The sequence below is a fragment of the Macrobrachium nipponense genome, chromosome 26, assembly GCF_015104395.2.
Source record: "Macrobrachium nipponense isolate FS-2020 chromosome 26, ASM1510439v2, whole genome shotgun sequence".
NCBI lineage: Eukaryota > Metazoa > Arthropoda > Malacostraca > Decapoda > Palaemonidae > Macrobrachium > Macrobrachium nipponense.
Genome location: NC_087215.1, coordinates 49,738,790 through 49,755,340, shown reverse-complemented (window position 1 = coordinate 49,755,340; position 16,551 = coordinate 49,738,790). Strand labels below are relative to the sequence as shown.

Here is a 16,551-nt window from a genome sequence, read left to right as displayed (position 1 = left end):
ATTTTCCTAATTACCGAGATTTTGGATTATTACTCAGGATAATCATTTTTAAAGTCAGAATAACATTATAAAAGAAAAATATTATACTTAATAACATCATACAGTGCTAACCCACTTTTTCACGGGGAAAGGTTCCATAACCAACCGTGGAAATGTAAAACCCGTCTAAAAATGCTTATAATTGCCAAAACTACCGATGTTACTCCTTACATTAAAATGGATTATAACATGCCTTTACCAAACAGTTTCACTGCCTAACTTTAATATAAAAAAAGTGAATTGGTGTTAACTTTAGAGATTCAGCCCACAAAAAAAATTTTGTGAGTTAATTTAAGTTCCTCTGGAAATGTGAAAAATTTGTTCCACAAAAATCCACGACAAAGTTAAGCATGAAAAAGTGGGGTAGCACTGTACAAAGAAATAAACAAAAACAAATATCAATTACAAAATTAGCAATGCTCAATTTTGAACATGAGAAATTTAGTTCAAGTATTTTTCCCTACAACTCAAAAAATGTGACCGTAGCTAATTTGGTACTCTCTACGTTAGCTATTTTAAAAGCTACTGTACCATTTGAAAAATATGAAAGTTATCTGATATCTTTATTACAAAACAGAACAGCAGTGTTACAGAAGAAATCTAAATAGTATACACAAGACAAACTTTTCCAAACACAATAAGAATGCCATTACAATGCTTCACAATACTGCATCAGAACTGTATGAATATTACTTTCCAAAAAGTGGTAAGTGGTGGTAAGAGAACCAAGCCAGCTAAAGTTTTCACAGTTAACTTTAGTATTAATTCCAGCACACATTCACACTGATACAAATTCCCTTAAACATAATTCAGTATGTAAACCTAAAATCTGAATTAACACCAGATGTGTTTCAGCCAAGATGAAAAATGTGACCATGTTACCCACATAACCATGTGTTAGGGTAAACAATTCACTGAACACGAAATAAAGGAACAAGTCTGCTGAGGTGATATGAATATGTTGTAATAACTAAACTGACAAAAGTTAAATATAGTCAATATTAAAAACTATAAACAAGTAATCTCACTGATAAAATTTACAACTTTTGCAACCAGATAAATATGCATTTCCCGTCATATATTAACATAATAGTAAATTTCCTTTGAAAATGCACACATACCTATCTTAAAGGCATAAACTGGGCATACCTCATTGAAAGCAACTCAAAACTTTGCTCTTTCAAACACAATAACCAGTTACAAAGGTAAAGCCATTCTAAAATAATCTAGTTAAATTCCCAAAGAGCTGGCTAGAAAATGAGATGAATTGTAATCAATGTGAGTATAATATGAAATGAATGACAAACTTTCATATTCTCACAGTATTTCCATTACTCCAAGCTTTGTTTTTGACAGTATTTCAAAAGTAAAATCTTAATATTGAGCTAATCACCTACATATTTTCATTCCTTATATGCTTTTAGGCCTGGAAGTTTTCATACAAATCTCTGGAATGTACAAACCAACACATAATTCTAAAACCATTACTATTTTACTACAGGTATTTGCACTAACAAGGTAAAGTTGCAGGTGACAATATTTTTCAGTTCACTGCATAAGTAAACTCAGATTCTGATAACCTCCAATTCCAGACTACTAAGATTTTGATGACATTCCAAACCACTGAGATTTTGATGACACACAATTACTAAAGAATTCATAACAAATATGCATATTCTATAGGCATCCTCTGTAGTACATAACTTGTCTGTGAGACAGGTCTTACCTAAACTAATTATTTATTACCAGAAATATCTTTATGACAGCTCACAATGAATTATTGCTATGAGAGACTTACCTGTGAGGTGCATGCAGCCCAGAAAGAATTTGCGAGTGGCCAAAACCTGAAATGGTTTATCACAACATGCAGTTGCCCTCAAGTCTGTAATCTTGACAGTATTTCCCTTTACATTTCTCTCCCATTGGTAGGTCGACAGTACTAAGTTAATTAACATCACAATTCATAATCTTCCTCTCTTTACAAATTTAAAATCCTTGGACTAATGTTGTCTTAGAACATCTACTCATCAAAGCTACCAATCTTGGAATGTTTTCCTAGAAAATCCACTCCTAACACTATCATCTCAACATTTCTTTATACAACATTACAGTCTTTATTTCCTCAAGCACTATCCTTACCTTCTTTGATAAAGAAACAACAATTGATCCACTCATAGACCAGTGCAAATTGGGTAGGGTACTGTATATATATTCTATGGCCTGTGACAGAAATATGCAATGCTTTACCAACACATGGGAATATATGTAATTAATACAAGATTACAGATTAACCTCCACTCCCTTTGGTACAATAAACATCTTTAAAGGTCTATTAACGATTTAATGACATAATTGTTTGCAAATTGTTTTGCTGCTTATGTTCAAAAGAAAAAATTAAAAACAAATTGCTGGCCAAATTTGCTTTTACTTTGCCTTCTTCAGTACATAAATTGTCCCAAAGAATTTTTTTAACTACGTAGCATCATTTCTTTATGCTTCTAATTTTCAGTATGCTATTTGTATTGCTTTGAGCTAAAACCATATTATTGAGCAAAAAACTAGATGACAAGAATGCAAACAGTCATGTGGATGCAGATAAAAGACTACCTGCCACCACAAAATGCAGAACATGTGGCCTTATTATTACTTTTGATCTACAATAAGCTTTCCAGTCCTTAAAAATTCACTAGCAGAACAAATGGAATGTTTGAAACACCATAATTAAGTTTAATTCCAAATCCTACAGTTCACTTATTTATCATACAGTATACGTACTTACAAAACCTCAGCTTGCTAATTTGTTCCATACCACTTATATTATTGCCACTTACACTCATCTGAAGACTACAAAATGCAATAATTTATAAAAGATAAAATACTGTATCCTAAAGTATAAATCCTCAAACTTTGTGCAGTATGGTTTTGCTGACAATTCATATTCTTTACAATCCCATTCACCAATTCAAAGCTTCCTTCCGATAAAACTGGACGGATTTTAAAATGGAAGTATTAGATCACATTAAGCAAAATCTCAAATGCTTTGGACGGAGATCATGTACTTTATTACTGTGATTAGCTGCATCGGGGAAAAACTTATTTCAATGAGATATCAAATTCCTTCTACCAATCAAAAACCATTATTTTCTTGTATCAAAATTTACCAATAAAAAAAGGTAAGTTTCAGTTCACCTAATTTCCACTTCATTGAGAGGAATCACAACACAAGATAGCTTTTCCTATAATAATGTTTTGAAATACATTTGCATTAAAACAATTTCACAAATTAAAAAATGTAATCTATTAATATAATTCTCAATATCTTAATACTCATAAAATCTATAATATGTACCTTCAAAATGAAAATCACAACAAAACTCCATATACACTATGTAAAAACAAGTTTCAATTAAAATTAAGAATTCCTTTTACTATTACAAATTTCTTCAAAACATTAACTAATTCTAGATGCGTCATTTATAAAATAATGCATAATAAAAATCAGATAGACTACTTTCCTGCAAGATTTACTTAACCTTCATCTCTAATGTCTATAACTTAAATAATAAAACACTATTCATTAAACATATTAAAAATTGCCAGGAAAAACCTGAAAATTTCAATTTAAATACATACAAAGAAACCTAAGCCTACTATTTCATATCATCAAGTACCGCCTACTTTCTCATCATAGAAATTATACTTCTCAAAAAACCAATGCACACAATAATTGGACGGAATTAAAATCTGTAAATATATCACTGTTGACCTTTGTTTATGAATTTAAAGAATATAGCTTCCCTTAAGGTACTACTACAGTAGTTTGCATAAAGTTATATGGAATTCTCAAAGACAAGTTAAATTCTGCATAATTCCAAAATACTTGTACAGCCTAAAAGTGTAAAATCAGCATAACAAAGCCGAGATACAGTCAGTTCTGGAATCTTACATCAAGAACACTATATATAAATTCATCATGTATCTTACATGCAATAAAAATACATTTAATCACAATATTTCTTAAGGTAGTAAGACTTCACCACAAAAAAAAAAAAAAAAATAACCATATACTACAGTATACTACTGTACTTTTCATAATTTGGCCTTTTTCCACTAAAGCACAGAAATATGTGCATGAAATGGACTCTTTGAGCTTTGGTAAGAATGTAAGTACCTGAAAGAACACTTATTCAACATATAACCTGTTGAGCTACGTGACACTGAGAATCGTTCGTTGCTCTATCACCAAATGCTGTCATTGTAAAGCTGTTTTGAGGTGCTAATTAAACCAGTGTAGAGCCACCACAAGAACACAACCCATTGCTGTTACGAAGATGCTCGAGGTCACTGAAGAGGATCCAAGCTAAAACAAGAATTGAGTTTGTTGAGTATGATTCAAAACTCAATTATCTTAACTTAATTTAGTTATGCTTTTGTAATATTTACTTAATTCTATTAACCCCAAACCAATTTAGCAGTCCACTTGCTATAAAAATGAGTTATCAAGACCACCGAGATAAAATCTTAATTCTCACTGGGCTTGCCCAAAGGGTTTGATTTCATAAAAGAATAAGAAAAATTTAACTAAAACTATAGTCAGTTTCACTCCATCTGCGGCAAAGATGTGGCAATATACATATCTATGTCAAGATTGGCTGAAATCAATTTTGCTGATATTGTAGGCTTACTGTAATAAAGATACAACAGTAATGTGCCTGAATGCTTATACTATATACAAAGAACCCACACACCTTTTGATATAGATCATAAACATGTCGATTTACTTCAATAACTAGACAAGCAAACAAAAAGATGAACTTGTGTCAAATTCATGTAAATCAAACAAACAAATATAATGGGATTTCAATGCTTATGTTTTATCTCACTGCAGTAATACCCCAAACTTGCACGATGCAAGTTACGTGAATTCACAGACAAAATTTTCTTTGGAACCTAATTAACTGTCATACCCAAGTTTTTCACAGACACGCAAACATTTGCGCATCCTTGAGAAATCCTGCAAAGGTCTCTATGTTTAATTTTTTTGTAGGTAATTTAGATGTTTTCAAGCTTTTATATATAAACTAAACATTAAACAAAAATAGAACAGAGAATTTTTATGGTACATGTATGTTTGTTTTTTTGTTATAAATAAATGATCTAGCTTAAAAATAAGTACTCATTTTTAATAATATTAAGACTAATATGAAAGATTTAATAATAATAATAATAATGGAGAAACAAATCCACAGTTATGTAAATGTACATATATTTCAGTTTAAAAACAGCAAAGATAGCTTTCGGGAATCTGTACAGATTCCCGAAAGCTATCTTTGCTATTTTCAAACTGAAATATATGTACATTTACATAACTGTCGATTTGTTTCTCCATTTGAAGACTCGTGCTACTGAGGATTTTTTAATAATAATAATAATAATAATAATAATAATAATAATAATATAGCCATACTAATTACAAAATTCATATGTGATACAGATTTTAAATAAACAAATAATCTTTCCCTCATCTTTTGCTAACTGTTGAAGAGAAGCTATTGGGCAAAGCTATATGTCAATTTAATTTGACACGGAGACGGGGGGGGGGAGTGTTGCTGACTAGCAAGGTCTCTCTCTCTCTCTCTCTCTCTCTCTCTCTAAGAGTCGTATTAGGCAAAATAAAGAACCCTGTTACAATATGGAATTTCAGAACAAAGAGAAAGAGATAGAATAAGCAAGTCCTTAAATACAAGACTGGGAAGATCAGTCGGAATGGGGAAAGAGATAAATATACATAATCTTCACACACTCTTATATTTTTATGTCCACCATTTACTTCTTTTTCTAAGGGTAATGATTAACCCTTAGTGGACGGACAATCTCACAAGTAGAAATAACAGGTTTTGGGTGGACGATGGAGTGACTCATGGTGAGTAACAATATTCATCGATTTTTGGGATACCGAGCAGGAAAGAGGTGCCACTACTTCTATAGCCCATCAATTTACAAATGGCAACTTTTAGACTGCCTAAGATGAGAGACTAGGGAGCTCAGGAGCTTAGTTGTGATCTTGACTTCAAGAGAGAATGTACTGCTTCTCCCTCTAACATGACATCTTCTTATAAATTTGCTCATAAATATACCATGGGGTTGCTGTTGGTTTTAGTTCTTATCTTTTATGATAGAATGTCAGTTATAAATGTAATGTTGCAAAGAAAAGTGCAAGGAAATATTAGAAAAAACATGTATAAATCCAAAAAGATACTACACCTTCGTTCTTGGTAAATTTACGTAAATATTTTAAAACAAATATGCTCAGAACTTGTTAATGAATTTATTTATGTTCTGATATTGTGTGAGCTGAATATAATTTTATAAATAATAATAAAATAATTTATTTATTAGAAAAAAATATATAAAAATTGGTAAAATTTACAACTGCCCTGTAAAAGAGGCCCCACAAGGGGTTGTAAATAGTCATTTTCAGCTTCTTGTGGAAGGTACAGAAAGTTTTTTAGAATTTTTCTTTCTTATACCTTGTGAATTTGCATATCTTCCTTTTCTTTTCTTGAGGTGCTTTTTGTCTTAAATTGGTGACTTCAAAGTTTCCCTGTCTGAGGTGCTGTTATTAATTTTCATACTGGCTCCCAAGGTTAAGCTAACTTTTAAATGAAATTTACAGTAACTAATTTCATTTTTTTTTTTAAGTTAGTTTAATACTTCGGGGGCATGATTAGGGTCATATTTAGTGTTTAAACTCGCGTAAATTTGGGGTATGACTGTACATTGGCTTAGAAGGCAGGAAATTTAAATTGCTGCATGGCAATGATACCGCAGTTTACTTTTCAGAATAATTTGCATATTTGCATACAAATCTTTATAATACATAAGTGACTAGGAAATTTTCTGGAGTATTTGGTCAAAAGTTTGAAACCTCATTTGTGTGTTGATGACATATACAACATAAAGGCTTGACTAGAGTTAATTTTTCTTAAAGGCATTGGAAAAATAAATAGTTTCCAATATGAAAGTAATTCTTACTGATAAGAAATGGAAAAAATGCTTAAAAGAAAGCCAGTAAATCAAATGTCTCATATATACAGTTAGTGAAGTCTTATCTCACTTGTCAATGTTTCAAGTTCTAGCAGCCAACATCATAAGTTATTTTTCCAGTTCATAAAAGTGGATATAACTTTGGTATCATAATGAAGTAATTTTATATTCATGCAATGAAACTGTACATACAAAAGTTTAAATAAGGTAGTTTTGAGATCTGAACAATTTGTGGGCATAAGTCTATGTGAAGCATGGGCTATGCCAATGAGACTGAAACATTATTATTGAAAGTTCATAGTTTGTTTTAGTTTGTAAGAACAGTGTGTTTGATACATGCACATCTATCTTGTGAATTTAGGTATACAGGCAGTCCCCGGGTTACGAAGGGTTCGGCTTACGACGTTCCGAGGTTAAGGCGCTTTTCAGTTATATTCATCAGAAATTATTTCCAGGGTTACAATGCCTACGACGCTCATCTGGCAGAAGAAATATGACACCAAAAATGCAAAATAATCAATATTTGAAGGTTTTTTTTTTGGTGCAAAATGCAATAAGAATGCAGTTTACATAGTTCTGAATGCACCCAAAGCATTAAAAAGTAAGGTTTTCTTAGGGTTTTTGGTGATGTTCCGGCTTACGATGATTTTCGGGTTACACGCGTCTCAAGAACGGAACCCCCTTCGTAACCCGGGGATGCCTGTATATAATTAATAAGCAATCAAATATATTACTGAAGAAAGTTTTAATATTTGTCACAATAAATCAATGATGTAGGAGACACTAATTTTCAGCCAATCATGCTACATATGAACATGTGCCACATCTGCACCTTTAGATGAACAGATGAAATAAGCCATCTACAATAAACTATAGCTTCAAGAAACCTCTCCAATTGGACTGAATGAAAATGATATTGTTATTTTACAATAAAGTTTTGTACATACTTACCTGGCAGATATATACTTAGCTTACGTCTCTGACGTCACGACAGAATTCAAAACTCGCGGCAAACGCGACAGGTAGGTCAGGTGATCTACCTTACCCGCCGCTGGGTGGCAGGTGTATGAACCAATGCCCCTTTCTTGTCAGATTTTTCTCTTACACCTGTCTCCTGAGGGAGGCTGGGCGGGCCATCAATCGTATATATCTGCCAGGTAAGTATGTACAAAACTTTATTGTAAAATAACAATATCATTTTTGTACATGAACTATCCTGTCAGATATATACTTAGCTGATTGACACCCTTGGTGGAGGGTAAGAGACAGAAATTAACAAAGAAAAGGTAAAACAACACCTGTTGTAGGGTATAAATAAAATAACCTTGGGTTATTACCTTGTTTAGGCTGAAGACTTCATAGGTACTGTTCCTATTAGTCTGCATAGCCAGAAGAGCTACAGCAAGGGCGTGACCTACAGCTGAAAAGACTCTTTGGGTCTACTAAAGGGATTTGATATCCGCTTACTTAGTAGAATCCAAGTCGGATCATGTCAACGGGGTTCGCCCTCTTCTATGACAGAACCTGTCCACTACCATTGCAGGGAGCTTCAAACCAAATCCGATCACCTAACCAAACTAAAGTTATTAGCACTACGAACAGAAAAAAGATGCCTACCTGCATCATTTTTCATACAACCATATGAACACAATACCAAAAACAAGGGAAAAAACTACAAAGGATATGTTCCAGCTCCCTGCCCCAGCACAGAATCTGCCGATACGTACGGGCCTAATGCGAAGCACTCGTCATACGTAATCCTGACGTCTTTAAGGTAGTGGTTAGCGAATACTGAATTGCATCTCCAGAATGTAGTTTTCATCAAATTCTGAAGCGACATATTCTTATTAAAGGCCAAGGAAGTGGCAATGGCTCTCACCTCGTGAGCCTTGACTTTTAGGAGCTTGAAATGTTCTTCATTACAAGATCTATGTGCTTCTTTCACTAGACTTCTAATGAAGAAAGACAGCGCATTTTTAGACAATGGTCTACTGGGGTCCTTTACAGAGCACCATAGTCTGTCCTCAATGCCCTTAAGGGTCTTCTTCTTCTGAAGGTAGTATTTCAAACTCCTAACAGGGCAAAGAGTCCTTTCGGGTTCTTCCCCTACCAGGGCAGATAATCCACGAACCTCAAAGCTCCTTGGCCAAGGATTTGAGGGGTTCTCATTCTTTGCTAAAAACGAAGGAAGGAAGGAACAAATCACGGAATCTCCTTTGAAAACCTACCCTTCCCTTCTAGGGCATGAAGCTCACTAACCCTTTTAGCAGATGCCAAAGCCATGTGAAACAGAGCCTTCCTCGTAAGATCTTTGAAGGAGGCTAACTGGGGTGGCTCAAACCTCGAGGACCTTAGGAAACGAAGAACCACATCCAGATTCCAACTTGGAACTTCGGTTGAAGCTTTCTTGGAAGTTTCAAAAGATCTTAATAGATCATGCAGATCTTTGTTATCCGAAAGATCTAAGTTCCTATGTCTGAACACTGCAGCCAGCATGCTCCGATAGCCCTTGATGGTAGAGACTGCCAAACCGCATTTTTCTCTGAGGAAAACGAGGAAGTCTGCGATCTGAGTCACAGAGGTACTGGAAGAGGAAAACTTCTGGTTTCTGCACCACCAGCGAAAAACGTCCCACTTCGACTGGTAGACTTTAAGGGTCGAAGGTCTTCTAGCTGAGGCGATAGCCTTAGCAGCCTTTGTCGAAAACCCCTTCGCTCTGACAAGACTTTTGACAGTCGAAAGCCAGTCAGATTTGAGAGCGGGGAGGACTTTTTTGTGATACCTGTCGAAGTGGGTTTGTCTGAGCAAATCTACTCTTTGTGGAAGTGCTCTTGGAAAGTCCACCAACCATTCCAGTACCTCTGTGAACCAATCTTGGGCGGGCCAGAACGGAGCTACAAGCGTCATTCTTGTCATCTCCGAGATCGCAATTTCTTGAGGGTTTGTCCCAGTACCTTGAAGGGGGGAAAGGCGTAGACATCTAGTCCTGTCCAGTCTAGGAGAAACCCATTCACTGTCACTGCCCCTGGGTCTGAGATCGGGGAGCAGTAAAGTTCTATCCTTGCGTTCCTTGCTGTTGCAAAGAGGTCGATGTGAGGTCTGCCCCATCTTCTCCACAGGTCTTGGCATACCTCTGAGTGGAGGGTCCACTCTGAAGGCAGGAGTTGATTCTTCCTGCTCAAGAGATCGGCCCTGACGTTCCTTTCTCCCTGTACGAATCTGGTGAGGAGACTGATCTCCCTTGCTTGAGACCACAGCAGAAGGTCCCTTGCTGTTTCGTAAAGGGAGAAGGAGTGCGTCCCCCCCTGTTTTTTGATGTACGCCAAGGCTGTGGTGTTGTCCGAATTGACCTGAACTATAGCATTTCGGACGTGGGCCTCGAAGGCTTTTAATGCCATCCAAACTGCCATCAACTCTTTCTTGTTGATGTGCCAGGACACCTGTTCCCCCTTCCAGGTGCCTGACACTTCTCTTGTCCCGAGCGTCGCTCCCCAACCTGCTTCCGCGCGTCGGAAAACAACTCATGGTTGGGGTTTCGGCATGTGCAGAGACATTCCTTCCAAAAATCGGGAGTGGGTCCGCCCCACCACCAAAGGTCCCTCTTGATTCCCCATGAGATCTTGAAGGAGAACTCCAGATCTAGGGAGAGACGCCTCCAGTTCTGGTAAAGGAAGAACTGTAGAGGCCTGAGATGCAACCTTCCTAGAGAAACGAATTGCTCCAACGAGGAGAGTGTCCCTACCCCGCAGACTCATCCGCTCCCTCGCTGTGCATGCAATCTTTCTCTAGGAAGGTTTTTTTCGTTAGTTTCTCGTGGCAACGAGCTATCCTCTCTGGCAATGGAAAAGCCCAAAAAGCCAGAGAAACTATCCGAATCCCCAGATAGATCCGCTCTTGACTGGGGATTAATTGAGACTTCTGGAAGTTCACCAGAAGCCCCAGAGAACTTGCCAATGTAAGGGTCTTTTGTAGGTCCTCCAGACATCTTTCTTGTGATTCTGCTCTGATTAGCCAGTCGTCGAGGAGGAGTGACACCCTCACTCCCTCCAAATATAGCCACTGCGCCACGTTTTTCATTAACCCCGTGAACACTTGGGGTGCAGTCGACAGGCCGAAGCACAAGGCCTTGAATTGGAAGATCTTTCCTCCCATCATGAATCTTAGAAACTTCCGTGAAGAAGAATGGATCGGCACATGAAAGTAAGCGTCCTGAAGATCTAGTGACACCATCCAGTCCCCTGGACGAAGAGCCGCTAACACTGAGGAAGTCGTCTCCATGGCGAACTTCCTCTTTTCACAAGACGTTCAGGGCACTTACATCCAAAACCGGTCTCCATCCTCCTGAGTTCTTCGGAACTAGGAACAGTCTGTTGTAAAACCCACAGAGCGGGATCTTTCACTAGTTCTAAAGCCTCCTTCTCTAGCATCAGATCTACTGCTAGAGAAAGGGCTTGATTCATGATGGGGTCCTTGTACCTGGCCACCAACTCCCTCGGAGTTGTCGTCAATGGTGGCCTTGATGAGAAGGGAATGAGGTATCCTTTGCTGACAATCGAGAGGGACCAATTGTCTGCCCCTTTTGTGGGCCCAGACGTTGGCAAATTTCAGTAGTCTGGCACCCACTGATGTCTGGAGTCCTTGAGTGCTATTTCTTCCCTCTGACTGACCTAGAGAAGGTTTTACCTCTCTTAAAAGGTCTAGTTCCTCTAACTGAAGAAACTCTAGCAGGGGGGTCTCCTCGAAAGGGCTCCTGCCTCAGTGGAGTCTCTTTCTTGGTCTTGGGTTGGAAAACAGAACGAGGTTTCCTGGCCGACTGGGCTAACATGTCCTGAGTAGCCTTGGCTGAGAGGGCACTCGAGACATCCTGTATAATCTTCTTGGGAAAGAGAAGAGGTGAGAGTTGAGCATAAAGAAGGGAGGCTCTTTGTGCATGAGAACTGCCTTAGTCAGAACGAACAGTATACAGACTTCTTTTTTTATCACTCCAGCTCCAAAAAGTGAAGAGACTTCACTCGAGCCATCTCTCACTGCTTTATCCATGCAAGTGAGGACGCTGTTAAGATCCTCAGGAGAAAGGGACCGGGGTCTGAGTCTTCTTGGCCAGAACTCCTAACGACCAATCAAGAAGAATTAAAAACTTCCAGGACTCGGAACATCCCCTTCAGCAGGTGGTCAAGCTCGTTCACCCCCCACGTAGTCTTGGCAGAACAGGAGTCGGATCGACGAGCGGAAATCCACCAGTGAGAGAAGTCCGAGTCCGCAGATGAAGGGAGAGCGAGGCCCAAGGGTTCCCCCGATTCGTACCAGAAACCTAATCTGCCAGTCAGCTTAGACGGAGGGAAAGAAAACACTGTCTTCCCTTTCTCTTCCTTAGCAAGGAGCCATTCCCCAAAACCTCTTAGTGCCTTTTTCATAGAATTGTAGGCTTCATCCTTACACAAGATGAAAACCTTCGAAGTCTTCGATGTGGAGAATAAAGAGAGAGGCGAAGGAGGAGCCACGGAGAAAGGGTATCTCCGAACTCTTGAAGTAGCAAATCTGTTAACCTCTTATACGAGGAAAACAGAGGAGTCTTTGGGTACTTCTTCTTCCGAGGGATCCTGTTCTTCCTCGGCTAAGAAACCATCATGATCCTTAGAAGCGCGGCTGTCCTGGGAAAAGTCTCTTGAAGAAGTTTGACGTCTGACTCTTGGAGACAAAACTTCTGGAGCGTGCCTACTCGAAAAATCCTTCTTGTCCTCAGGAGGGCATTTTCCAGTTTCTTGGTGCCTAACGGGGGCAAGGCGGCTCTCAGGAGCAGAGCGCCTGTTTGAAGAAAAACTTCTATCAGGCTCTTGGCGCCTGTTCAAAGGAGAGTGGCTACCTGGCGAACAGCGCCTACCATGAGAGAAGCGGCTACCAGGCTCTTGGCGCCTGACCCGAGGAGAGAGGCTCTCTGGCGACGAGCGCCTACTAGGGGAGAAGCGTCTGCCAGGTTCCCGGCGCCTGACTTGAGGAGAGCGATACTCAGGTGAAGAGCGCCTGCCAGGAGAAACGCGCCTAACAGGCTCTTGGTGCCTGCCAAGCGAAGAGCGCCTGTCCGATTTAGGGCGCTTGTCAACAGGAGAGTGGGGGCAAGACGAGGAGCGGCTACGAGGCGAGTAGCGCCTACTAGGCTCTTGGTGCCTGTCAAGGGGAGCGATCCTGTCTCGAGAAGAGCGTCTATAGGGCAAAGATCGCCTACGAGACGCCTGATCCTTGTCCGAAGGAGAAACTAAGACATCATGCCTGTCAGGCAACTGGTGCTTGGACGAAGACGGGATCTTGTCCGATGTAGAAAGCCTCATGCGAGACTCCGAACGCCCAGGAGAGCGGGCCGCTTCCGTCGAATAGCGAGTCGGGAGAGCGCCTGGACTTCTTTACAGGAAGCGAGACGTCCTTCTTTCGATGAGAGGACACACTAAGAGAGCCAGCCAGAGCCGAAATCTGCGCCTGAAGACTAGCCAACACCCTTGCTGGAGAATTCACAAAATCTTGAACAGGTGACAAGGCTCGATCTCTGCTCCGGAGAACAATACTCAAGGGATCTCTTCCGTTTCTTCGCTTCCACCTCAGGCTCTTCCGAAAAAACTTCAGGGCTGGAGGAAGGGAAGGGCACAGGAACGTGGCCAGGCTCTCTTCGAAGGGCGCGAGGCTTCCGAAGAGCTCCATCCTCGTTTAGGAGAGGGCAAAGGCGAAGACGAGAAGCACTGGCGCAAGACTTCTCTCTTGGCGCGATCCAAGGTAGCCTGGGAACGAGCAACAGGCGCTACCGACGACAGAAAAAATCTGACGAGAAAGGGGCATTGGTTCTTACACCCGCCACCCAGCGGCGGGAAAGGTAGATCACCTGACCTACCTGTCGCGTTTGCCGTGAGTTTTGAATTCTGTCGTGACGTCAGAGACGTAAGCTAAGTATATATCTGACAGGAAAGTTCATGTATAAAAATGTTGGTTTTCAAAAAACTTCCTAAAGGAGAAATACCATTATGATTTTTTAATGAATTAATGACAAAATTCTTGAATGCAGACATTTTATATGACAGTGCATGACCAAATATCATACTATAAATTCTTTACACAAATTTATTTAAAATGGAATAATTTCAGTGCTTTTCTGTCTTTCCCTCCTACTACCTCATCATCAGGGACTGGAGTGCTAATTGGCTCTAGTAACCATTCAATCTTTATAATACATACTAGCCCTCTTACGCCAAAGCCCTAAAAATCAAAACGTCTCCCGTATGCCGGGCCAGGTGTGGAGTGAGCGCGGAAGTGGAAAAAATAATTTTTTCAAAAAATCACAGCGCGCGTAGTTTAGAAGATTAAGAGTTCATTTTTGGCTCCTTTTTTTTGTCATTGCCTGAAGTTTAGAATGCAACCATCAGAAATGAAAAATGACAATTTGTCCAAAATTGCATTTTTCCTAACTATACAAACCTGAGGTCCTTTTACAATAGGAAGGTACTAGCGGCAGCTGGATAGGTCGTAAGCTTTCGAACAAGGGGTTCGGTAGTTAACTGCTTGTCCGACAGTCCCGCGCGCGGCAAGCGCACTGGGAGGTAAACAAATCACTTTTGCTTTTGGCCCAAGCAAAAACTGCAGAGTGAGGGGTGGCATGAGGTGGGACTATGTGTAAAAGGACCTCAGGTTTGTATAGTTAGGAAAAATGCAATTTGGACAATTGTCATTTGTTCCGACACGGCATACAAACCTTCGGTCCTATTTTACAATAGGAAGACTCACTTCTTGGTGGGAGGAATCTGAGTCTTTTGTGAACAGACTGGTGTTCGCCCAACCTTGGAATGCCTCCCTGGTCGTAAGAGCGAGGGAGGGATCCAAGCCTCTGTCCGATTGATCGGGGTGTGCACCGCAGGATCAATGGTCAGACCTCTGGACCAAGTACTAAGAGAGAGGCAAGCGTATCTCTTCGTACCAGCAAACAAGAACAAGTTCCTATTTGCAAGAGGCAACATAAAGTTATGTTTGTCTCTTGTTGGCATCCACTTTCCCCGCCCCCCCTTGTAGAGGAAGTGGTGGATATTCGCTCCCATCCCTAGTGAAAGGGATAGGATGGGGCTCTGTCGAGTAGCTCACACCGGCATCTCGTCCTTATCCAGCAAGGTGATGACCGTATCCCTCTACCCACAGGTAGGAGGGGGAGAAAAAGATAGGAAGAGAAGCCAGTCACTCTCTCATTCACTTATCTATTCTTACAGTCACACCCAGGACTCGATGCTGTTCAGCCTGCTAGGGTCTGGTTAGCTACACAACGTGTTGAGCAGCCACCACGGGTCCCAAGGAAAACGATCCAAGGACCTGTGGGCAATATCCAAAAGGTAGAAGGAGGTGCCAGTGGTCTGGTTGTACCAGACCCCTGCCTTCAGTACCTGCGCCACGGAGAAGTTCTTGTGTAACTCGAGGGAGTGTACTTCTAGGTCATCTTGGTGCTGACGAAGAGTCTTCAACACTCAGCCTGGATATCGAGTTTCTCAGAAGCGCAGTCGCGCTTTCACAGGATAAAGCAGCATCTCCTTCGCATCGAAGGCGGTGAAGTCCATTAGGGAGGGGATTGTGAAGGACTCTAACCGATCGTCAGGAACCGAAGGGTTCAGAGTCTTCCGCTACGATTCGGTACGAAATCGAGCGTCACGAATCCCCATCCCCTGGATGCTTGACTTCGCAGGAAAAGTCATGCAATTACCTCAGAGGAAAAGAAGGGAATGGTCGTCTGACCTATCCCTCTTCTCGACTTCGGTGATGTCCTGTACCCATACTGGTCTATCCGTCTGCAGCGAAGTTGTTCTTCTCGGTAGTGGATAGGACACCGACACTCAATGGTGGGGTGTCGATGGTATGGGTACTGTGACAAGCCGTTAGGACGAAGAAAAGACTGTTATGGAACAACCGAACTAAGTCCACAGCAAAGTTCGTAACAGACAGGGCGCTCTGACAGCTGCCGACTGACTGCGTTCGGTAGGAGGCAAGTTGTCCAAGCACCCGAGCAAGTCACGTGACCTTCGCCTTAAAAGGGTTATGCCAAGAGACTAAACAAATAATTTGTTCGTCACCGATGCCAGAAGGCAAGGTGATGACTCTCTTAAGGCATGTGCCCAACAGGCAAAAGTCAATTGCCTTCTAGAGACCGAGGTCCCTGATGGCAAGATATCTCATAGTATAGTTTTATTCTCGGCTAAGGAGAACAACACTATGTGTCGTTGAAGACGAAGGTGTACAGAAAATGCAACCTACGTCTTCACAGCTGAACCGAGAGAAGGATCTCAAGATTCTGAACCTGTGATACAAAGACTGAGAACGCTAACCGCTATTCATTGCTGTCCGGTGAGGATCGTAGTTGCAATAAAAGCGGAGCGCTTTCAGTAATGAAGACAGGGAAATACTGCCTGAAGAACTGCTTCTCATGGGCTGAACATTTGGAAGTAGAGC

The 16,551-nt window shown here is 40.3% G+C and overlaps 1 protein-coding gene across 1 annotated transcript in view; it reads right to left on the bottom strand.

Annotated features, from left to right (window-relative positions):
• Nucleotides 1-252: 252 nt before the first annotated feature.
• The window catches only part of LOC135200269 (uncharacterized), a 108,960-nt gene continuing 92,661 nt past the window's right edge, over nt 253-16,551 (bottom strand). Inside the window, exon 4 of the mRNA XM_064228756.1 lies at nt 253-4,399. Coding sequence (XP_064084826.1) covers nt 4,316-4,399 — 84 coding nt within the window. The 3' untranslated portion in view covers nt 253-4,315. The remainder of the gene's footprint in view (nt 4,400-16,551) is intronic.